This window comes from Mustelus asterias, chromosome 23, assembly GCF_964213995.1.
Source record: "Mustelus asterias chromosome 23, sMusAst1.hap1.1, whole genome shotgun sequence".
Taxonomy (NCBI): domain Eukaryota; kingdom Metazoa; phylum Chordata; class Chondrichthyes; order Carcharhiniformes; family Triakidae; genus Mustelus; species Mustelus asterias.
This window is the reverse complement of record NC_135823.1, coordinates 37,716,161-37,741,704: the sequence shown is the minus strand read 5'-3', so window position 1 is coordinate 37,741,704 and position 25,544 is coordinate 37,716,161. Positions and strand designations below refer to the sequence as shown.

Here is a 25,544-nt window from a genome sequence, read left to right as displayed (position 1 = left end):
TGAAAATTGTGTAACTATTTTAATTATTTCGGATAAATGTCTTTATGGATTGTAGGTGTATAGATATATGTGTACTAATCTCAATAGTATTAAACACTGGAGTTTTGTTCTGGCTGGGTGAATTAGTGACCGGAACTGTCTGACTTGCAGCCAGGTTGTCTGTAAAATCCAGCAGCTCACTCTCAGCACAGAGAGGGTACAGCGGGCACAGGTTGCTGCGGGTCTCCGGGGAGGAGGGCGATTGACCGAAGCTGTGTGAGATTATCCCGGAATGAAAAGCCAGGGACTCGCTGCTGGCTTCTGAACTAACGGGATTCGAGGAGCCGAGAGGTTAAAAGGAGCCACAGCCGATTTCACATTTATACACAAACCAACCTGTCAAAACCCAGTACAACTGAAGGTAATTAGAATTAGAGTGCAAATTAAATAGTCCTGCTGTGTGAGGTACTGGGACTCCCCACTCGAGCAAAAGGGGGCGAGGGGCCGTGGGGCTGGGAAAGGGGATAATGAGGCTGATAGTGAATCAGGGGGAGCGTTTCCTCTGGGTTAGGAATCAGTGAGAAATAAATCGATGTAAAGTTATCACTGAGTGAAGCGAATAGGAGCAATTTCCTTACAGAGATTTCTTCAAAATGTTTGGGATTGATACAGGGCGATGGGAGAGTGTGAGGCAGTGGGGTTAGTTTGGATTGATGCCGAGCTATAGGGAGAGGGGCAAATTGATTAGTTTGGGATTGATGCAGGGCTAAAGGGAGATTAGATTTGAATTATTATTGTCGCGTTTTGGATACAGTGAAAAAGTATTGTTTCTTGCGTGCTATACAAACAAAACATACCGTTCATAGAGTACATAGGGAAGAAGGAAAGGATAGGGTGCAGAATATAGTGTTACAGTCAGAGCTGGGATGTAGCGAATGATCACCTTAATATATGGTAGGTCCAATCAAAAGACTGAAGGCAGCCGGGAAGAAGCTGTTCTTGAATCGGTTGATGCGTGACCTCAGACTTTTGCATATTTTTCCCGATAGAAGAAGGTGGAAAAAAGTATGTCCGGAGTGCGTGGGGTCGTTGTGGGGCAGTGGGATTTGTTGGGATTGATACAAAGCTATGGGGAGAGTGTGGGGCAGTGGGATTTGTTGGAATTGATACAAAGCTATGGGGAGAGTGTGGGGCAGTGGGATTAATTTAGGATTGATACAGGGGAGAGTGTGAGGCTGTGGGGTTCGTTTGGGTTTGATACAGGGGAATGGGGAGAGCGTGGAGCAGTGGGGTTAGTTTGGGATTGATACAGGAAAATGCGGAGAGTGTGGAGCAGTGGGGTTAGTTTGGGATTGATATAGGGCAATGGTAAGAGTGTGGGGCAGTGGGATTAGTTTGGGATTGATACAGGGGAATGGGGAGAGTGTGGGGCAGTGGGGTTAGTTTGGGATTGATACAGGGAATGGGAAGAGTGTGGAGCAGTGGGATTAGTTTGGGATTGATACAGGGGAATGGGGAGAGTGTGGAGCAGTGGGGTTAGTTTGGGATTGATACAGGGCAATGGGGAGAGTGTGGAGCAGAGGGGTTAGTTTGGGATTGATACAGGGGAATGGGGAGAGTGTGGGGTAGTGGGGTTAGTTTGGGAATGATACAGGGAATGGGGAGATTGTGGGGCAGTGGGATTGATATTGGATTGATACAGAGCAATGGGGAGTGTGCAGGTAGTGGGATTACTGTGGTTTGGGAATGATAAAGGGCTTCTGAGAGAGAATCATACAGTTAGATTTGTTTGCGAACATTAGTTACATTATGTGCTCAAGTCTTTTAGACACACAAACGCTTTCCCCTGACGGTGAGGTAAGAGTGCTAACCTTGAGCCATGACTGACATAGGAGGAGGTTACTGGTTGGAATGATTACAGTGAGTGAGTTTAGGGTGAAACATTGAAACTATGATAAAGTGCTGTACTAGCTGATCTTTCTCACTGTGCCCAGCAGGATGGTTTGTCTGAAGTGGCGGCAATATTTCACCCGCGCTCTGCACAGGCTACAGAAAGGACCGGGTTACACCTACACTGAGCTGCTGGTTTGGTATTGTGAGAACACCAACACACACGGACCCAAGCGCATTGTCACTGAGGGGCCCAAGAAGCGGATGGTGTGGTTCATTCTGACTCTGGTGTTCGCAGGGCTGGTCTGTTGGCAGTGGGGAATCCTGATCCAGAGTTACCTGGCCTGGGAGGTCAGTATGAACCTGCGGACTGGATTCAGAGCGATGAACTTCCCTGCTGTCACCGTCTGCAACACAAACCCTTACAGGTAAAAGCTGTGCTGCTGAAATATTTCATGATGTGGAGATGTTGGCTTTGGGCTGGGGTGGGCACAGTAAGAAGTCTCACAACACCAGGTTAAAGTCCAACAGGTTTACTTGGAATCACGAGCTTTCGGAGCACTGCTCACCTGATGAAGGAGCAGCGCTCCGAAAGCTCATGATTCCAAATAAACCTGTTGGACTTTAACCTGGTGTTGTGAGAAATATTTCACTTGCGGGTTTTCCTGCTACACCCACCCCTCCCTCCCTCTTGAAAGGTTCATAAACCCAGAGCTGCATCCTCTGACGGGGACAAGCACTTGTCTGGAGGGAACACTTAGGAATTCCAAGCTAGGCACTTTCCCAAACCTGAAAATCTGACACAGCGCACGTCTGATTTTCCGATTGCACCCCCCCTCCCCCCCCCCGCCAGAAGATGGGCGATGCTGACCAGAGCAAGGCACAGGGTGGGAGGTGGCCACCTCAGAGAGCTGATCTCAGCACGGTGGCAGTGATTGGCATGGACAATGGGCTCAGTGCCCATGGGCCAGGGAGGGAAATCAGGCAAAACTGCTGCTTCCTGGTCATGATCCATTGACTCGAGGATTAGGGGGCATTGTCTAAAAATTAAAGCCAAACGTTTCAGGAAATTAGGAAACATTTCTACACATAAAGGGTGTAGATATTTGGAACTCACTTCCACAAACAACAATTGACACTTGATCAATTACTAATTTTAAATTTGAACCATAGAATCATATAATCCCTATAGTTCAGAAAGCGGCCAAGCAACCCATCGAGTCTGCACAGACTCTCTGGAAGAGCATCCCATCCAGGCCCGCCCGTCTGCTCTATCCCTGTAACCCCGTGCATTTACCACAGCTAATCCACCTAACCTACACATCCTGGGAATCTAAGGGGCAATTTAGCATGGCCAATCCATTTAACCTGCACATCTTTGCACTGTGGGAGGAAACCGGAGCACCCGGAGGAAACTCATGCAGACACGGGGAGAATGTGCAAACTCCACATGGTCACCTGAGGCCTGAATCTTTTTTTGATTTGATTTAATATTGTCATATGTATTAGTATACAGTGAAAAGTATTGTTTCTTGTGTGTTGTACAGATAAAGCATACCATACATAGAGAAGGAAAGGAGAGAGTGCACACTGTAGTGTTACAGTCATAGCTAGGGTGTTAAGAAAGATCAACTTAATATGAGGTAGGTCCATTCAAAAGTCTGATGGCAGCAGGGAAGAAGCTGTTTTTGAGTCAGTTGGTACCTCAGACTTTTGCATCATTATCCCGACGGAAGAAGGTGAAAGGGAGTATGTCCAGGATGCGTGGGTTCTTTGCTTTTCCAAGGCAGCAGGAAGTATAGACAGAGTCAATGGATGGGAGGCTAGTTTGCGTGATGGACTGGGCTTCATTCACAACCCTTTGTAGTTTCTTGCGGTCTTGAGCAGAGCAGGAGCCATACCAAGCTGTGATGCAACCAGATACAATGCTTTCTATGGTACATCTGTAAAAGTTGGTGAGAGTCGTAGCTGACATGCCAAATTTCCTTTGTCTTCTGAGAAAGTAGAGGCATTGGTGGGCTTTCTTAACTATAATGTCGGCATGGGGGGACCAGGACAGATTGTTGGTGATCTGGACACCTAGAGACTTGAAGCTCTCGACCATTTCCACTTCATCCCCATTGATGTAGACAGGGGCATGTCCTCCACTGTGTTTCCTGAAGTCAATGACTATCTCCTTCATTTTGTTGACATTGAGGGAGAGATTATTGCCGTTACACCATTTCACCAGATTCTCTACCTCTTTCCTGTACTCTGTCTCATCATTGTTTGAGATCCAACCCATTACAGTGGTGTCATCAGCAAACTTGAAAATCGAGTTGGAGGGGAATTTGGCCACACAGTCATAAGCGTTTAAGGAGTATAGTAAGAGGCTGAGGACACAGCCTTGTGGGGCACCGGTGTTGAGGATCATGGAGGAGGTGTTGTTGCCTATCGTTACTGATTGCAGTCTGTGGGTAAGGAAGTCTAGGATTCAGTCGCAGAGGGAGGAGCCGAGGCCCAGGCCACGGAGTTTGGAGGAGTTTCATAGGAATAATGGTGTTAAAGGCTGACCTGTAATCAATAAATAGGAGTCTGACATAGTTGTCTTTGTTATCTAGGTGTTCTGGGGTTGAGTGCAGGGCCAAGGAGATGGCGTCTGCTGTGGACCTATTGTGGCGATAGGCGAACTGTAGTGGATCCAGAAAATCTGGGAGGCCAGAATTAATTTGTGCCATGACTAACCTTTTGAAGCACTTCATGATGATGGATGTCAGACCCACTAGATGATAGTCATTAAGGCACGCTGCTTGGCTTTTATTTGGTACTGGGATGGTGGTCATCTTCTTGAAGCAGATAGGGACCTCAGATTGGTGTAAAGAAAGATTAAGGATGTCTGCGAATGCCCCTGCCAGCTAGTCCGCACAGGACTTGAGTGCTCGTCCGGGTACCCCAACTGGGCCAGTCACCTCCAAATTTTGAGAAGGCTGCTCTGATGTCTGCAATGGTGACCTCAGATACAGGTTCATCTGAGGCTTCCAGAGTGGAGGGCTCGCTCTCGCTGACCTCTTCTTCAAAACGGGCATAGAATGAGCTCATCGGGGAGGGGTGCATTGGTGCCAGTGATTCTACATGCCTTCATCTTGTAGACTGTTATGTCTTGCAGATCTTGCCGTAGTCGGTGGGAGCCTGTGTGGCTAGCCTGGGACTCGAGCTTGGTCCAGTGCTGTCTTTGGCATCTTTGATGGATCTCTGTAGATCCTATCTGGATTTCTTGTATAGGTCAGGGTCGCCTGACTTGAACGCCTCAGACCTGGACTTCAGCAAGCAGTGGCTATCCCTGTTCATCAATGGTTTCCAGTTGGGAAACACACGGATTTGCTTCTTTGGCACACAGTCTTCTACACACTTACTAATGAAGTCAGTTACTGTAGTGGCGTACTTGTTTGGGTTGGTCACTGAGATTTTAAATATTGACCAGTCCACTGACTCGAAGCAGTCCTGTAGGAGAACATCCGATTCCTCGGACCAATATTGCATGACTTTCTTTAATGGGGGAGATAGTGGAAGCAGATATGATAGTGACTTTTAAGAAGTGTCTTGACAAATACATGAATAGAATGGGAATAAAGGGATACGGTCCCTGAAAGAGTAGGGGGTTTTAGTTCAGTCGGGCAGCATGGTCGGTGCAGGCTTGGAGGGCCGAAGGGATCTTTGTTCTTTGCTCTTTGGATTTTCCCATTTCAGTTTTTGCTTGTAAGTCGGGAGCAGGAGCACAGCCTTATCGTCTGATTTGCCAAGTGTGGGTGAGCGATAGGGCGGTAGGCATGTTTGATATTTGTGTAGCAGTGGTCTAGGATGTTTGGGCCTCTGGTGGAATTGGAGACGTGTTGGTGGTATCTTGGTAGAACCTGGGTCCCTGACGCTGTGAGGCAGCAGTGCTAACCCCTGTGCTACCGTGCAGCCGAGATCGATAAATTTTTGCTAACCAAAAATATTAAGGGATATGGGACATAGTCTATGTCTATGGTATTATGTCAGAGATCAGCCAAATTGTCATTGAATGGTGGAACAAGCTCAAGGAATTAAGTGGCCTACTGTTCCTTTCTTGGTCTCTTGGTTCTTGATTTTGACACAGTCTGTTCTCTGTTTCAGATACACACGATCCAAACAGTTGTTGCAGCATTTGGACAAGTTTGCCAAACTTGCATTGGAACGTATTTACATTTACAAACAGAACCGTACAATTCCAGAGGATCTCCTGCTATCACAGACGGACTGGAGCAAGGTAGCCTCACTAGTGATTATCGAGAAGAATGACCAGGGGGAGGAGACTGTGCTACACATCCTGGGATCTGATCAAAGTCAAACCCACTCAGCAACATGGAACCGGCCACAGACAGAAACCTACAAGGTGGCACTGCAACTGGTGAGCATAGACAGTACAGTGCTTGTGTATAGATGTATGTGTATGGCTGGGCGCATACTTGTTGAGTGCATTTTTTTGCAGTGTTTCAAGCAACATTTGTTTAGTATTGGTGTAGTGTTAATCAAGTTAATAAGTACAGTGCATGTAGTGTGAGCACATATGCAATGTGTACAGCGTAGGTACAATGAATGAATTGTACACAGAGTGTAACACCTTCTTTCTGTTCTCCTAGTGCAATCAAGACAGGTCAAGCTGTTTATACAGAAACTTCAGCACGGTTGTGGAGGCAATGAGTGAATGGTACTCCCTCCACTACATAAGCATCCTGTCCAACATGCCTCAGTCAGACCGCAGGATGATGGGCGAGCAGGGCAAAGATTTTATTCTGGCCTGTGTTTTCGGTGGGCAGCCCTGTAACCTTGAGTAAGTTCTTGGATCCCTTCCTGCACTGGAAGGAAGCATTATTTCTAAGGACCTTAAGTTGCAAGACTGCCATTTTGTCCAAATGGGGAGGGATGATCTTCCAACCAATTTTGCACCATTTGACTGATGGGATCAGTTGTTACCTAAATCCATAAAGATTAAACATCCACACCACCACCATCAGTACATTGTGACTGCAATGTGCACCATCTACAAGATACACTGCAGTAACTTGCCAAAGTTCTTTAGACAACAACTTCCAAATCAACAACCTCTACCAACTAGAAGAACAAGGGCAGCAGATGCAAAGGAACATCACCACTTGCAAGTTTCCCTTCAAGCCACACATCATACTGACTTGGAGCTATATTGCCAGCCCTTCGCTGTCACTGGGTCAAAGTCTTGGAACCCTCTTTCTAACAGCACTGTGGATGTACCTACACCACATGGACAGCTCATCAGCACTTTCTCAAGGGCAATTAGGGTTAGATGATAAACTCTGGCCTTGCCAATGATGTTCACATCCCTAACATGATAGAATAAGAATAAAGCTATGTGGTGCCCAAATCTTGGAGGGAGGTTATTTCTGCTTGTTGATCTCCTCAGACTGGGTTTCCATCCCTTTAGCTGTATGGTTAAGTCTAATACTTTACCTAAATGACTATAGTTGACTTTAACTCTAGTCAAAGAGCTAGCACGAGTAACTCATAATTTTTTTAATGCTTATCTATTAGTGTCCTAAGCAGGCTTACTTTAACACTGCAATGAAGTTACTGTAAAAATCCCCTCGTTGCCACACCCCGGTGCCTGTTCAGGTGCACTGAGGGGGAATTTAGCATGGCCAATCCACCTAACCTACACATCTTTGGACTGTGGGAGGAAACTCATACAGACCCGGCGAGAACATGCAGACTCCACACAGACAGTGACCCAAGCCGGGAATTGAACCCTGGTCCCTGGGGCTGTGAGACAGCAGTGCTAACCACTGTGCCACCACGCCACCTGCTACCCATGGTTTGAAATTCATAATTCAATGAGGTAGAATTCTATTGCTGCCTGAGCAGGAGTGCAGAGAGAGAGGTCTCCCCTCTGACTGAACCTCTTTAACTTTACAGTATGGACCCCAATTGTGATTATCCCACTGTTCTGTCAGCTAACACAATGCAGACCGGAATGTTATCTAGAGCCTTTGGGGGGGGTATAAAAACAGCATGCCCAATAAAAATGGAACACAGCTGAAAGAAGATGAGGATAAAATGGCTCTCTTGTATTTCAGAAACTTCACACAGTTGATGCATCCAACCTACGGAAACTGTTACATCTTCAACTGGGGCTCTGAGACAGAAGCGCTGGTGACATCCAATCCTGGTGCAGAGTTTGGTACAGCTTGCCTTGTATTTTTTTTGTGCCAGTTAGCAATAGTTTCTTAAAACTAAAGTTTCAGTTGTATAAATGGAGCAATCCCATAATTCACCAGTGACTGTCCCAAGTCTTCAGAGTGTGCAATCTCTTTTCACATCTTTAAAACCTTCCTTAACTTCCCTTGCACAACATTTTGTGTACTTGTGCATGCATCAGTCTCTCTCCCTTTCACTCTACCTGTCTCTGTCTATCTCTTTCCCACGCTGTTTCTTTCTATCTATCCACCTCTCTCTGTTCCTCATCAGCTCTGCCTCTTGCTCTTGGTTTGTTTCTTTCCTCCATGTTTTAGTCACTGTCTCCATTTCTCTCCTCTCTCTCACTCTCTCTCTCTCAAATGCCAAGTCAAGTGACACTGTTTAATTGAGAGTCTCCAGGAAAAATCTACCATCCTTACCCAGTTTGGGCCATATCAACATAGCTAACTTTCAACTGCCTCTGAAGTGGCCCAGCAATTAACTCAGTCACATCAACATTGTCTCAGGGTAACTAGGGATGGGTAATAATTGCTAACCTGTTGCTGACTTTGTCAGTGATATCCTGAGACCAAATAAAAAACATGTTTTACTCAGTGTTAATGTGTACATAGAGATGAATGTTCTTCCAGTCTTCCTAGTGATACAGCCGAGGGGATCTGTCATGAACTGACGGTTGGTCTTTGTGTGCAGGGCTGAAGCTGGTGCTGGACATCTCTCAGGAGGATTACAACCCCTTTCTCTCCATTGCAGCTGGAGCCAGGTTCATGCTACACCAGCAGAATAGCTACCCGTTCCTCCAGGATCTGGGCCTGTATGCCAGGCCTGGCACAGAGACCTCCATTGGCATATTTGTGGTAGGTGTAGCAGTTGGCACTGCATAACAAATTGTGGGAGTGAGGGATAGACTCTCCTTCAGTCTAGGAACTGAGTTGAAATACAAGCAAGACACCTGAAGTGGGATTTTCCGGCCACACTTGCCTCAAGGTCGGAAAATCCCGCCCGAGATAATTGGACCTTTGCATGGTCCGTGTCCCGCCTGCTACAATCTCCGTGGCGGGTGGGACAGGAAAATTCCACCCCTGGTGCGAGATGGAGGGGTGACAATCTTCCTTAGAGCTCTCAGCTCCTTCATTTTGGTTTCTTGATTGGAGCATTGGGCCAGATGATGACCGCCAAATCAGCCGAGGCCATGATTTTCCTTAGATTGTTTGACTCAGTGCCACAGAAGGCGGTGTACTACCCTCTGAGCCATTGGATTTAACCCATCATTCTTTATGCTCGGTCATAGAACATAGAACAGTACAGCACAAAACAGGCCCTTCGGCCCACGATGTTGTGCTGAGCTTTATCTGAAACCAAGATCAAGCTATCCCACTCCCTATCATCCTGGTGTGCTCCATGTGCCTATCCAATAACCGCTTAAATGTTCCTAAAGTGTCTGACTCCACTATCACTGCAGGCAGTCCATTCCACACCCCAACCACTCTCTGCGTAAAGAATCTACCTCTGATATCCTTCCTATATCTCCCACCACGAACCCTATAGTTATGCCCCTTGTAATAGCTCCATCCACCTGAGGAAATAGTCTTTGAACGTTCACTCTATCTATCCCCTTCATCATTTTATAAACCTCTATTAAGTCTCCCCTCAGCCTCCTCTGCTCCAGAGAGAACAGCCCGAGCTCCCTCAACCTCTCCTCATAAGACCTACCCTCCAAACCAGGCAGCATCCTGGTAAATCTCCTCTGCACTCTTCCCAGCACTTCCACATCCTTCTTATAGTGAGGTGACCAGAACTGCACACAATATTCCAAATGTGGTCTCACCAAGGTCCTGTACAGTTGCAGCATAACCCCATGGCTCTTAAACTCCAACCCCCTGTCAATAAAAGCTAACACACTATAGGCCTTCTTCACAGCTCTATCCACGTGAGTGGCAACCTTTAGAGATCTGTGGATATGGACCCCAAGATCTCTCTGTTCCTCCACAGTCTTCAGAACCCTACCTTTGACCCTGTAATCCACATTTAAATTAGTCCTACCAAAATGAATCACCTCACATTTATTAGGGTTAAACTCCATTTGCCATTTTTCAGCCCAGCTTTGCATCCTATCTATGTCTCTTTGCAGCCTACAACAGCCCTCCACCTCATCCACGACTCCACCACTCTTGGTGTCATCAGCAAATTTACTGATCCACCCTTCAGCCCCCTCCTCTTAGTCATTAATAAAAATCACAAAGAGCAGAGGACCAAACACTGATCCCTGCGGCACTCCGCTAGCAACCTGTCTCCAATCTGAAAATTTTCCATCCACCACCACCACCCTCGTGATGAAGACCTTAACTCCAGAGAGTTGAGCACATAATCCAGGCTGACACTTTAGTGTAGTCAATGCTGCACTGTCAGGAATGCTGCCATTTGGATGAGACATTGAATTAGAGACATTAAACTTTGTCTCCCCTCTCAAGTGGATATAAAAGATGCCATAGCACTCTTTAAAAAGAGCAGGGGAGTTCTTGCTGGTGTCCTAGTCAATATTTACCCCTCCCCACACATCACTAAAACAGATGTTCTGGTCATTATCACATTTCTGTTTCTGGTGTTATCCTGCGTGTAAAGTAGCTGTTAGTTTTCCTACATTACAACAGCAACTAAATTCAAAAGCACTAATTGACTAAAAAGGGTTGTAGGATATCCTGAGGTCATGAAAGGTGCCATATAAATGCAAGTTTATAATTCTTAAGTGCCCATGTCTTCTGTCTCTGGCCAGGATGAAATTGTGCGTCTGGGTGGTTCCTACAGTCACTGTACATTTGATGGTTCGGATGTGGATGTGAAGACTCTTTACAATACCACCTACACAATGCAGGTACTTTAGCCCTTAATCAAAGATGTTCCTGTCTCTTTTCCTCTGCTTTGCTCTGCCTTTGTAGGAATTTGGGACTTAGGAACAGGAGTCGGGCATTCGGTCCTTTGAGCCTCTTCTGCCATTCAAAAGGATCATAGCTAATCTGGTTACAATCTGAACTCCACTTTCCTGTCAGCCTCCTGCCTAGTGCACCTCCAGGTGTAGGAAGAGAAACAAAAAATACAATATTTGGTCCCTGAATCCAAGCCATTGATATAGATTGTAAATCATTGAGGCCCCAGCTCTCACTCCACTAGTCACAGCTTGCCAACCTAAAAAAGATGCATTTACCCCTACATTCTATTACTTGTTAGCTAACCAATCCTTCATCCATACTAATATGTTACCCCCTACACCATATTCTCTGAGCTTGTGGAATAACCTTTGATGTGGCACTTCATCAAATGCCTTTTGGAACGCCAAGTACACCACATCTATATGTTCCCCTTTATCCACCTTGCTTGTTATTTACTCAAAATAAATTAGTTAATCACAATTTCCTTTTCACAAAGCCAACATTCTCAACTGGATTTCGATCTTGAGGCTAGTCTTTCTGGTTGGAGGTTCCATAGGCACTGGCTTTAACTAGGGAAAGGATTCCAGACACTGGCTCTCAATGGGGTGTAGATTCCACAGGCATTAGCTCCCACTGGAGTATGGACTCCACAGTCATCGACTCTCGCTAGAAGGGGTTTGATCTAATTGAGATCTTGGGAGGGAATAGAGAGGTTTACTGGGATTAAGATTGTGCACCTTCATTGGCAGGTCAGGAAACTGTCGTAAATTTACTTAATCTGGGAATTAAACCTCTATGATGATGGTTTCTCTAATGTTCTGGTTATGTTTTATTCTCAGACCTGTCTCCGTTCCTGTCTCCAGGATCACATGGTGAAGTTTTGTGGGTGTGGACATCACAACTTTCCTCTACCAGAGGGGGCGTATTACTGTAACAACAAGGACAATCCCAACTGGGGTAAATCTAGACAGGATCCTGTCCAATGATCCTTCTACGCTGTGCGAATGGGTAACCATGCAGCAATCGGGAACTTGTCACACAGGAAAACAAGCAGGCTGCATTCAAGCAATGCTCTCTTAAGATGCATGTACACCCGGTCACATGTCAATATTTAAAGGGAATGCACAGTGCCACAGCACATAGCAAACAAAGTTAGAGGAATCATTGGTTCCATCTCTGAACATTGAGTGTCTTAAACTGACAGGATTCTGTAATTGAATACAGAATGTATTAAACCAACAAGACCCATCTCTGAATATTGATACTGTGTTGGATCTAAAGGGTCCCATTTCTGAGTGCAGAGAGTGTATTAAACTGACAGGATCATGCACTGAATATACAGAGTGAATTAATCTGCTTCCAATGGCTGGCTCATGTAAGTAAGAACACAAGAAACATGAGCAGGTGTAGAATTTTTGCTCTTTCAAGCCTGCTTCACCATTCACTAAAATCATGATTGATTTCTTCAAATGTACTTTGTTACATCATCCCCATATTCCTCGATTCCCTTGGTATCCAAAAACCTATCAGCCGCTGCCTTGAATAGACATACTGACTGAGCATGAACAGCCTTTTAGGATGGAGAATTCCTAAGATTCACAACCCTTTGACTGGACAATTTCTCTTCATCTCAGTCCTAAACGCTGACACCTTATTCTGAGGCTGTGACCCCTATTTCTATATTCCCCAGCCAGGGGAGACATCCTCCTGGTATCTATCCTGTCAAGCACCCTAGAAACTTTGTTTTAATTAGATCACCTCTTATTTTTCTAAATAATGGGGAGTATATAGGCTGAGTTTACTCAATCTCTCATTATAGAAAATCCTCTCATCATTAGAATCAGTCTAGTGAAACTTTGTTGTACTCCTTTAAGGCAAATGTATCTTTCTTTAAGTAGAGTCCAAAACTCTACACATTAGTCTCCGGGTGTTGGCATTGTATTAATTATAATGAGACTTATTTACTCTTGGCACTCCAATTGCTTTGTATGAAAGACTTACATGCTATTTGCTTTCCTAAGTTCTTGCTGTACCTGCATGTTAACTTTCTGTGATTTGTATACAAGGACACCCATGTTCCTCTGATACCAACATTTTCCAGGCTCTTGCCCTTTTAAAAAATATTCCACTTTTCTATTTTTCATTCCAAAGTAGATAACTTCACATTTCCCCAGGTTATATCCTGTTTGCCATGTTACTGTCCACTGACATAACCTGTCTATACATATCATTGCGGCCACTTTCCCACCTAACTTTGTATCATAATAAAACTTGGGCCATTTACGCAACTTGGGTACATTACACTTGGTGTAAGTCATTGATGTAGATGGTAAATTGCTGATGTCCTGTACTGATCTTTACGGTACCCTATTCATTACAGCATGCCAATCTGAAAATATTCCGTTTATTTCTACTCTCTGTTTTCTGTTCATGTTGATAAGGATGGATGTTAATATTACAACACTAAAAAATATTTTCACACACGAATGGATCACTAAAAGGGACATAAACACAGGATTAGGGCTGGTAGTATACAGTGAGAGGGCAGAAGGAGGTTTTTCACACAGTTATTAGATCATCAAATTCATTGCCAGAAGGAGAATTAGATGAACAATCTGAGGGAAATATAATGCATCAAGTCAGGGAAATGACACTAGAGTTGGTCATGTGAGTTGTAGATCTGGGGCTGAATGGCCTGTTTCTTGGTTCTAACATCCACTGTTCTATATCCACTAGGTTACTGTTACTACCACCTGAAGCAGCAGATAGAAGCAGAGCATTCAGAGTGCCTGGAGAGCTGCAAGCAGCCCTGCAAGTGAGTACTGTACCTCTTAACTTTCAAACATATAGTCCAGGGAAGCCATTAGGGCCCTTCCCCCATCCTCTGTCACTTTATTGTCACAATTTGTCCCTTTTGTCTCCACTCCTGGAGGGCATTCAAGATACTGGTCACTCTCTGTGTTCCCTGATATCCTCTCGTGTCTTTGTTCAGGGACTGCAAGACTGCATTGGCCCAATTGTTCAGATAAACCCCACTCTAAAAATTGCCGAAAGAGAACAAAACTGTTTTTCTTTGTGGTAAGGCCACTGCCAAACCTCAAGAGTCCAACTTGGCATTCCATCTTTCCACTGTTCCCACACACACACCACACCGCCGCCCCCTCCATCCCCCGCAGTGCACATGATGCCTTCCCAAAATATGTAAAGCATATGAGCCCTGACACTTGAGGGAAGAGTAGGCGCTCAAAGTGGATGTCAGCAGTATATTGGGATTCCCACCTCTTATTGAATGAAGGAACAGGCTTGAAGGGCTGAGTGGCTTACTCTGCTCCTAATTCATATGTTCGTATGTAAGCAAGTTGGCTGCACTGCTCTGAGAATGAGGCCCAGCATCCCCAGCAATCAGGAAAAGGATCCAGTGCCCTAAAGAATAAAGAGTACGTATTGGAATGAAGGGCAGTCTGAGGGTATGGAAAGCGAGGCAATGGATCAGCTTGTAAATCAGAAGGATGCTGAAGTCAATTATCTTAAACAACGACGAAATGGAATACAGGAAAGAGATAGAGGATCTGATGAAATGGTGAGACAGCAATAATTTCTCCCTCAATGTCAGTAAAACGAAGGAGATAGTCATGAAGTTCAGAAAGCATAGTGAAGGTCCTGCCACTATCGACATCAATGGTGATGAAGTGGAAATGATTGAGAGCTTCAAGTTTCTAGGTGTTCAGATCACCAACAATCAGTCCTGGACCCTCCATGCCAACGCTATAGTTAAGAAAACCCATCAACGCCTCTACTTTCTCAGGAAGCTAAGGAAATTCAGCATGTCTGCTACGACTCTTAACAATTTTTACAGATGCACCATAGAAAGCATGCTATCCGAATGTATCACAGTTTGGTATGGCTCCTGCTCTGTCCAAGACATCAAGAAACTACAAGGGTTGTGAACGTAGCCCAGTCCATCATGCAAACCAGCCTCCCATTCATTGACTCTGTCTACACTTCCCGCTGCCTCGGGAAAGCAACCAGCTTAATCAAGGTCCCCACGCACCCCAGGCATACTCTCTTCCACCTTCTTCCATTGGGAAAAAGATACAAAAGCCTGAAAACACCTACCAACCAACTCAAGAACAGCTTCTTCCCTGCTGCCATCAGACTTTGGAATGGTATTATTATATATTAAGCTGATCTTTCTCTTCACTCTACCTGTAACTGCAACACTATATTCTACACTCTATCCTTTCCTTCTCCCCTATGTACTCTATGAATGGTATGCTTTGCCTGTACAGCACGCAAGAAACAATACTTTTCACTGTCTCCCAGTACACGTGACAATAATAAATCAAATCAAATCAAATCAATGTGTTTTGGGATGTTACGATAGGTTTAATGAACACTGGATTTGTTGGGAGTAACTCATTCAAGCATCTTGTTTACTTACAGTGAGACTGAGTACAAACTGACCATCTCTATGGCAGATTGGCCATCCGAATCCTCCGAGGTAGGCCCGGACCTCCAGTACAAATTGAATAATATCTGCTCAGTTCCTTCAGTGGCTGAGTTGGAAACTGCATATGTGGTAATGATGATGTGGAGATGCCGGCGTTGGATTGGGGGTGGGCACAGTAAGAAGTCTCACAACACCAGGTTAAAGTCTAACAGGTTTATTTGGAATCATGCGCTTTCGGAGTGCTGCTCCTTCATCAAGTGATTCATTTGATGAAAGAGCAGCGTTCCGAAAGCACGTGATTCCAAATAAACCTGGTGGGACTTTAACTGTGTGCTGTGAGACTTCTTAATGTGGTAATGAGATATTCAAAACAGGAGCATCCCAGAATACAGTTTGCTTCCCTGCACCCCCCCCCCTTCTCAATGTGTGCTGATACCAGCTGGGATGGGGACTGTAAGTGATAATTGGCCTCATTGTCTTTGGGCTGTGGGTGAGGAGTGAAATCATCCAGGTTCCTATTCTCGACAGTTGCCAGAAGGAGAAGCTGTGCCATCCGTGGCAAATCTGTGATGCTGACCCTCATTAGCCAGCATCATACATTGTCACCTGGGGAAGGTACAGTGCAAATGAGACCAACAGAACTACACACGTTAGGGATGGAAGACAGGGAAGGTAGTAAATGTATCTTGGTAATTTCACATCAACTAAGAAAACAATTCTAAATTAGATATTAAATTATTACTGAGAGTGAGGGGAGAGGTCTGGAGAAATTTATTTTGATGTGGAGATGCCAGCGTTGGACTGGGGTAAACACAGTAAGAGTTTTAACAACACCAGGTTAAAGTCCAACAGGTTTATTTGGTAGCAAATGCCATTTGCTTTCGGAGCCCTGCTTCTTCATCAGATGGAGTGGATATCTGCTCTCAAACAGGGCACAGAGACACAAAATCAAGTTACAGAATACTGATTAGAATGCGAATCTTTACAGCTAATCAAGTCTTAAAGATACAGACAATGTGAGTGAAGGGAGCATTAGGCACAGGTTAAAGAAATGTGTATTGTCTCCAGACAGGACAGCCAGTGAGATTCTGCAGGTCCACTATCAGTCACACTATCAGTAACCCCAGCTTGCCTCCTGGACTTGCAGAATCTCACTGGCTGTCCTGTCTGGAGACAATACACATTTCTGTAACCTGTGCCTAATGCTCCCTCCACTCACATTGTCTGTATCTTTAAGACTTGATTAGCTCTAAAGATTCGCATTCTAATCAGTATTTTGTAACTTGATTTTGTGTCTCTATGTGCCTTGTTTGGGAGCAGATATCCACTCCATCTGATGAAGGAGCAGCGCTCCGAAAGCTAATGGCATTTGCTACCAAATAAACCTGTTGGACTTTAACCTGGTGTTGTTAAAACTCTTACTGAAATTTCTTTTTACAGGGGGTTGAATGACACACTTTGCCGCAGAGAATGTTTGGGGTAAAGGCAGAGAGAATGGTGTCTTAAAGGAAAATAAGGTAAAAAATGTGAATCAGAGTAAGTTTGGGGCTATGGCGTGAGAAGCAGGCAGTGGGAGTAAATGTGGATTGATACAGGGCTATGGAGACAGAGCAGGGCATAGGGATTAGGGTTCACTGACACGGCAAAGATCTAGCATTGATACAATGGGCCTCCTTCTATGTAGAAAACCACTATGGTTTAAAGGGTTGAACACGATGCCTGAATTACGATTGAGCCATACCTGAAACAGTCAACTAATATATATTTCTTTTTCAAGCATGCAGTGTGCTTACCTATTGTACTGACTATGAATTTTAGTTCCAGGACTTGGCAGTTACTCCTCAGCCCAGGCATGTCCACTTGCCACTTCATTCTTTCAGACCCTGGTCAGCTGGCCTGAGAGTAACCACCTATCAACTGTCCAAGTAAACAAGAATAAATAACCCTCCATGATCTCTGGACATCCCAATATACTAGATGGTTAAAGTACTTCTGAAGTGCAATCACTGTTGTAATGTGGAAAATGCAACAGACAATTTTTGCACGGCAAGCTCTTTGGAATGGGTTAATGACTGAGATCACTTGGCTGATTTGACCCTTCCTTAATGCATAGTTACCTAATTCTGTCCTGGCTGGAGTCAACCATCTCAGTACAGCCCACAGATGCAAACTTGGAAGTCCTGGTTTTTATGACTCATTGGATAAATCTGATCATCAATGGGAGGTTTGCTGCAGAAATCCATTAATAAAAGTATCTAAAAATCCTTTTTTAATCTAAAATTTAGGACTGGATTTACCACATCTTGTCATACGAGAGGGATTCCTCAGCTGCTGTTACTGTAAACAGGTGAGCTCCCAGAGTCAGCCAAATCACAGGGTTCATGTTCCCAGATCCTAAAATATATTTGGAGGATTCTGGAGAGGACTTTTGAGCTTTCCAACACCCGGTACTGGTAATCTGCTAAGGGCTATGAACAGCAGACGCAGTCGAGAATACATTGTCTGATGTATAGGTTAGGGTTTACGAGAATAACTCACATTTATAAAGCACCATTAATGTAGGAAAATGTCACAAAGCATTTTGCAGGATTGTATCAAAGTTTGGCAGCCAAAGTGTTCCCTGCAGTGTAAAGGTCTGGCATAAAAAGGGTTAACGCAGGACTGAGTGCAGTACCACCCACATTGTGATGTAAAGGAACACATGATCCAAGTTTGGAGGGTAGTCTTGTACTGGACAGAGACATGTGTAAATGCAAGCATGGAGACAACTCCGAGGTTAGAACTTATACTGTACACATATATATATAGCTGCTATATGATAATAAACAATTATTGTTAGACTCAGAACCTCTTCAGGAGACCTAGCAAACTATATACAACATTTACAACATTCCCTCGAGTTTAGAAGGTTGAGGGATCATCCAATTTAAGTATTTAAAAGATTAAAGGATTCAATAAGTAGATAAAGAGAAACCATTTCCCATGGGCATTGGGTGAGGGGGGGGGGGAAGAAGAGTCCTTAAGGGCCATAATAAGGGTCATAATCTTTAAAATTAGAAGTGGGGAAGTGAAAACAATAGAACTGGAAAGATATGCTGGAGCACTGAGATAAGCACAAGTACTGCTATATCTAAATGGGCAGGATATATCTGAGAATATAGTGTGATAGACACTAGTTACAGGGAGGTTGTCACACCACAGGTTCAGACAGGTAGATGGGTGACTGCCAGGAGAGGCAGGCAGGTAGTGCAGGAGTCTCCTGTGGCTATTCCCCTTTCAAACAGGTATACCGTTTTGGATGTTGTTGAGGGAGATAGCCTGTCAGGGGGAGATACCAGCAGCAGCCAGGCCTGTGACACCACAGCTGGTTCTGCTGTGGGACAGGGTCGGGCAAAGAGCAAGCGAGCAGTAGTAATAGGGGACTCGCTAGTTAGAGGCACAGACAGGTGCTTCTGTGGCCACAATCGAGACTCCAGGATGGTGTGTTACCGCCCTGGTGCCAGGGTCAAGGATGTCTCTGAGCGGTTGCAGGACATTCTTAAGGGGGAGGGTGAGCAGCTAGAGGTAGTTGTACATATTGGTACCAACGACATAGATGGAAAAGGGATGAGGTCCTGAAATGTGAATATAGAGAGTTAGGCAGAAGACTAACGTGCAGGACCTCGAAGGTAGTAATTTCAGGACTACCATCGGTACCAATTGCTAGTGAGAGTAGGAATAGGAGGATTAGGCAGATGAATGCCTGGCTTGAGAGCTGGTGCAGGGGGCAGGGATTTAGATTTTTGGATCATTGGGATCTTTTCTGGGGAAGGGCTGATCTGTTCAAGAGGGATGGGTTACATTTGAACTGGAGGGGGACTAACATCCACTCGGGAGGGTTTAAACTAGTTTGGCAGGGGGGTGGGATCCAAAGCAGTAGGGAGACAGAAGAGAAGTTTGAGGATAGCACAGAAGTTAAAGAGAGCACATTAATTAGTAAAGGCAGTCAGTAATCCTAGTACCAGACAGATCAGGCAAAAGCAAGACAGAGAGCAAGGGAAGTCCAGATTAAACTGCATTTATTTCAATGCAAGAGGCCTGACGGGCAAGGCCGATGAACTCAGGGCATTGATAGGTATGTGGGACTGGGATATTATAGCAATTACTGAAACATGGTTAAGGGAGGGACAGGACAGGCAGCTTAATGTTCCAGGGTACAGATGCTATAGGAAAGATAGAATAGGAGGTAAGAGAGGAGGGGGAGTTGCACTTATGATTAGGGAAAACATCACAGCCGTACTGAGAGGGGATATATCCGAGGGTTCGGCCACTGAGTCTATATGGGTAGAACTGAGAAATAAAAAGGGGGAAATCACTTTGATAGGGTTGTATTATAGGCCCCCAAATAGTCAGTGAGAAATTGAGGAGCAAATATGTAAGGAGATTAGAGAAAGCTCCAAGAAAAATAGGGTGGTAATAGTCGGAGATTTTAATTTTCCCAACATTGACTGGGACAGCCATAGTATTAGAGGGTTGGATGGAGAGAAATTTGTTGAGTGTATTCAGGAGGAATTTCTCATTCAGTATGTGGATGGCCCGACTAGAGAGGGGGCAAAACTTAACCTCCTCTTGGGAAATAATGAAGGGCAGGTGACAGAAGTGTTAGTGAGGGATCACTTTGGGACCAGTGACCATAATTCTATTAGTTTTAAGATAGCTATGGACAATGATAGGTCTGTCCCAAAAGTTAAAATTCTAAATTGGGGCAAGGCCAATTTTGATGGTATCAGGTAGGAACTTTCAAAAGTTAATTGGGGGAGTCTGTGGGAAGGCAAAGGGATGTCTGGTAAGTGGCAGGCTTTCAAAAGTGTGTTAAACAGGGTTCAGGGTAAACACATTCCTCTTAGAGTGAAGGGCAAGGCTGGCAGAAGTAGGGAACCCTGGATGACTCGGGATATTGAGGCCCTGCTCAAGAAGAAGAAAGAGGCACATGACATGCATAGGCAGCTGGGATCAAGTGAATCTCTTGAAGAGTATAGGGGTTGTAGGAGTAGAGTTAAGAGAGAAATCAGGAGGGCAAAAAGGGGACACAAAATTGTTTTGGCAGATAAGGCAAAGGAGAATCCAAAGAACGTCTACAAATACATAAAGGGCAAAAGAGTAACAAGGGAGAGAGTAGGGCCTCATAAGGATCAACAAAGTCATCTATGTGCGGGTCCACAAGAGATGGGTGAGATCCTAAATGAATATTTCTCATCAGTATTTACTGTTGAGAAAAGCATGGATGTTAGGGAACTTGGGGAAATAAATAGTGATGTCTTGAGGAGTGTACATATTACAGAGAGGGAGGTGCTGGAAGTCTTAAAGCGCATCAAGGTAGATAAATCCCCGGGACCAGATGAAGTGTATCCCAGGACATTGTGGGAGGCTAGGGAGGAAATTGCAGGTCCCCTAGCCAAGATATTTGAATCATCGATAGTCACAGATGAGGTGCCTGAAGATTGGAGAGTGGCAAATGTTGTGCCTTTGTTTAAAAAGGGTTGCAAGGAAAAGCCTGTGAGCCTCACATCTATGGTGGATGAATTGTTGGAAGGTATTTTGAGAGACAGGATCTACAGGCATTTAAAGATGCAAGGACTGATTAGGGACAGTCAGCATGGCTTTATGAGTGGAAAATCATGTCTCACAAATTTAATTGAGTTTTTTGAAGGGGTAACCAAGAAGGTAGATGAGGGCAGTGCAGTTGATGTTGTCTACATGGACTTTAGCAAGGCCTTTGACAAGGTACCGCATGGTAGGTTGTTGCATAAAGTTAAATCTCATGGGATCCAGGGTGAGGTATCTAAGTGGATACAAAATTGGCTTCTTGACAGAAGCCAGAGGGTGGTTGTAGAGAGTTGTTTTTCAAACTGGAGGCCTGTGACCAGCGGTGTGCCTCAGGGATCAGTGCTGGGCCCACTGTTATTTGTCATTTATATTAATGATTTGGATGAGAATGTAGGGGGCATGGTTAGTAAGTTTTCAGATGACACCAAGATTGATGGCATAGTGGACAGTGATGAAAGTTTTCTCCAATTGCAACGGGGTCTTGATCAATTGGGCCAGTGGGCTGACGAATGGTAGATGGAGTTTAATTTAGACAAATGCGAGGTGATGCATTTTGGTAGATTGAACCAGGGCAGGACTTACTCAGTTAATGGTAGGGCGTTGGGGAGAGTTACAGAACAAAGAGATCTAGGGGTACATGTTCATAGCTCCTTGAAAGTGGAATCACAGGTGGACAGAGTGGTGAAGAAGGCATTCGGCATGCTTGGTTTCATCGGTCAGAACATTGAATACAGGAGTTGGGACGTCTTGTTGAAGTTGTACAAGACATTGGTAAGGCCACACTTGGAATACTGTGTGCAATTCTGGTCACCCTATTATAGAAAGGATATTATTAAACTAGAAAGAGTGCAGAAAAGATTTACTAGGATGCTCCCGGGACTTGATGGATTGAGTTATAAGGAGAGGCTGGATAGACTGGGACTTTTTTCTCTGGAGCGTAGGCGACTGAGGGGTGATCTTTTAGAGGTCTATAAAATAATGAGGGGCATAGACAAGGTAGATAGTCAATATCTTTTCCCAAAGGTAGGGGAGGCTAAAACTAGAGGGCAGAGGTTTAAGGTGAGAGGGGAGAGATACAAAAGTGTCCAGAGGGGCAATTTTTTCACACAGAGGGTAGAGAGTGTCTGGAACAAGCTGCCAGAGATAGTAGTAGAGGCGGGTACAATTTTATCTTTTAAAAAGCATTTAGATAGTTACATGGGTAAGACGGGTATAGAGGGATATGGGCCAAATGCGGGCAATTGGGATTAGTTAGGGGTTTTTAAAAAAAAGGGTGGCATGGACAAGTTGGGCCGAAGGGCCTGTTTCCATGCTGTCAACCTCTATGACTCTAATAAAACCTAAAACAGCATTTAATCATGACTTGAAATATTTTGCAGGACAAACATCCTGAAATTAAACCTTTACTTCCAAGAGATTAATTACAGGACGATACAGGAGGACCCTGCTCTTACAGTAAGTTTCTACAGTGCACATCAACCTCTTCAATCTACATTCCCCCAAAAGTATCGGTGGGCTTCACAGACTCTTTGCATCTGAGGCACACAGTGCCAGACACTGTCACACAATGGAGTGCGTAGTTACAGGCTGGGTATAGAAGAAGATTCAATGGGTGGAATTTTCCCATCCCACCCACCATGAGAATTGTAGTGGGTGGCTCATGGACCATGCAAAGGTCCGTTGAACTCGGGCGGGAATTTCTGGCCTTGGGGCGAGCACGGCGGGAAAATCTCACCCCATCCATTGGTAGTGTCTGGAATCGGGGGATTGTACATGGCGTGTGCGTTGATGTTCCAAATGTTTTTTATTTATTTATTATTTAATGGGATGTGGGCATCACTGGCTAGGCCAGCATTTGTTGCCCATCCACAATTGCCCTCAAGAAGCTGGTGGTGAGCTGCCTTCTTGAACCACTGCAGTCCATGTGCTAGAGAGACACCTGAAATGTTATCAGGTGGGGAGATCCAGGATATTGACTCAGTGATAATGAAGGATATGGTTCCAAGTCAGGAAGATGTGTGACTTGGAGGGGACTTTGCAGGTGGTGGTGTTCCCATGCACTTACTGCCCTTGTCCTTTTAGATGGTAGAGTTTGTGAGTTTGGAAGGTGCTGACAAAGGAGGCTTGGTGAGTTGCTGCAGTGCTTCTTATAGATGGTACTCATTGCTGCTTCTGTGCATTGGTGGAAGAGGGAGTGAATATTTTGGGTGGTGGATAGAGTGTCAATTAAGCAGGCTGCTTAATCCTGAACGGCGTTCAGCTTTTTGAGTGTTGCTGGATCTGCACTCCTCCAGGCAAATGGAGAGTGTTCCATCACACTCCTGATTTGTGACTTGTAGATGATGGACAGGCTTTGGGGAGTCAGGAGGTGGATTACACACCACAGAATTCCCAGCTACTGATCTGGAGTAGACATAGGCCATTCAGCGCTTCTCACTCATCCCTGTAACTACAGTATTGGTATGACTAGTCCAGTTAAGGTTTTGATCAATGTAACTCCCAGAATAGCGGGGGAAGATAATGCCATTGAATGTCAAAATGAGATGGTTAGGTTCTCTCTTCTTGGAGAAAATGTCGTTGCCTGGCACTTGCGTGGCACAGGTTTTATTTGGCACTTGTCCTCTTGGTGCTAGTGGTCACGGGTTTGGGAGGTGCTGTCAAAGGAGCTATTGTGAGTTGCAGCAGTACTTTTCGTGGATGGTACACATTGCTGCCATTTTCGGTGGTGAATGGGCTGCTTTGTCCTGGATGGTGTTGAGCTTCTCGAGTGTTGTTGGAGCTGCGCTCATCCAAGCAAGTGGGGAATATCCCTGACTTATGCCTTCTAGATGGTGGACAAACTTTGGAGAGTCAGGAAGTGAGATGCCCCCTCCAGAATTCCCAGTTTATGGCCTGCTCCCATGTGGCTGGTCCAGTTTAGGTTCTCGACAATGGTAACCCCTCTCCCCACTCTTCCAGGATATTGATATTGGGGAATTCAGCGATGGTAATGCCATTGAATGCCAAGGAGAGATGGATAAGTTCTCTCTTGTTGGATTTAGTGACTGCCTGGCACTTGTATGTCACAAATGTTACTTGCCGCTGATTAGCCGAAGCCTGAATGTTGTCCAGGTCTTGCTGCATATGGCCACGCACTGCTTCATAGAAACATAGACAGTATCTGAGGAATCACAAATGGCGCTTACATTGCGCAATCATCAGTGAGCAACCTCACTTCTGACCTTATGATGGAGGGAAGGTCGCTGATGAAGCAGCTGAAGATGATTGGCCCCCAACCATCTTCCTTTGTGCCGGGTATGATTCCAACCAATGGAGAGTCCCATTAACTCAGTTTTGCTTGGGCTCCTTAATGTTCTGCTTGGTCAAATGCTGCCTTGATGTCAAGTGCAGTCATTCTCATCTCACTTCTTGGGGTCAGCTCTTTTGTCCATGTTTAGACCAAGACTGTAATAGCTTCAGGAGTTGAGTGGTCCTGGCAGAACCCAAACTGAGTATCAGTGAGCAGGTTATTGCTGTGTCAGTACTGCTTGATAGAACTGTCAATGACACCTTCCATCACTTTGATGTGTCAGCTGGCCTGTCTGGTTTTATTTGTATTCTGTAGTGGTTTGGTGAACTGAGTGACATTCCAGAGGGCACTTAAGAGTCAATCACAGTGCTGTGAGTTTGGAGTTACATTTAGACCAGACCAGGCAAGGACACCAGATTTCCTCCCTAAAGGATGGGACCAGATGGATTTTTCCAGATGATAGTTTCATGGTCACCATTAGTGGAACCAGGTTTTTAATTAATTATTCAAATTCTATCAGCTACCCTGTTGGGATTTGAATCAGCGGCCCGTGAGCATCAGCCTGGCATAGTGACATTACCACTGTGTTACCACACATTTCCTATGTGCTTGTATACATTTATATTGCAAGAGAAACCTTTTCCTGATGGTTTTCTGGCTCTTTTCCAGATTGATTGGCTTCCCTCCAAACTGGGTGGCCAGTTTGGATTCTGGATGGGTGGCTCCATTCTCTGTATCATCGAGCTGACTGAGATCTTGATCGACTGCCTGTGGATCACTGTCATCAAGGTGGTGAAGTGGTACGTGGAGCGCAAAGCCCATCGAGCTCGGAAGCATTACTCTGACCCACCGTCAACCATAGCCCAGTCAACCCAAGACCACACCAATGCCGGATTCCAACCAGACCAACCTGAAACCCGTATAGAAAGACCTTGCGCCATGGTGATCCCAGGGACACCCCCTCCTCAGTACGACTCACTCCGGATCTACCCAATTCACCAGCGTGACATAACTTGCGATTATGATGAGAATTGATGTTTTGAGCCACATTCCAACACCATTGGTGGTGGAATTTCCATGAGGCTCAAGTAAAATCACTGTTGCTCTCTCATATGTGCAGGTACCTGAGTGGCACAATCCATCGAGTTCAGCGTCCCCCAGCCCAAATAAAAAATGCATTCCCAATTATGCAATCTGT

General features: G+C 45.0%; 1 protein-coding gene across 1 annotated transcript; it reads left to right on the top strand.

Moving 5' to 3' along the window:
• Window positions 1-1,977: 1,977 nt before the first annotated feature.
• LOC144510425 (epithelial sodium channel subunit beta-like) lies at window positions 1,978-25,544 on the top strand. Its single transcript, XM_078239873.1, has 12 exons — window positions 1,978-2,297; window positions 6,004-6,277; window positions 6,510-6,700; window positions 7,977-8,080; window positions 8,788-8,951; window positions 10,868-10,966; window positions 11,861-11,978; window positions 13,758-13,836; window positions 15,465-15,522; window positions 17,757-17,818; window positions 22,437-22,512; window positions 25,016-25,544. The coding sequence occupies exons 1-12, from the start codon at window positions 1,978-1,980 to the stop codon at window positions 25,379-25,381; spliced, it is 1,911 nt and encodes a 636-aa protein (XP_078095999.1). The 3' UTR covers window positions 25,382-25,544.

Bases quoted from the DNA above. Each gene is read 5' to 3' on its own strand.
- LOC144510425 (XM_078239873.1), top strand. From the start codon at position 1,978: ATGGTTTGTCTGAAGTGGCGGCAATATTTCACCCGCGCTCTGCACAGG. The intron at 8,081-8,787 runs GTACAGCTTGCC...CTTTGTGTGCAG, and splicing joins CAATCCTGGTGCAGAGTTTG to GGCTGAAGCTGGTGCTGGAC. The intron at 11,979-13,757 runs GTAAATCTAGAC...TATATCCACTAG, and splicing joins CAAGGACAATCCCAACTGGG to GTTACTGTTACTACCACCTG.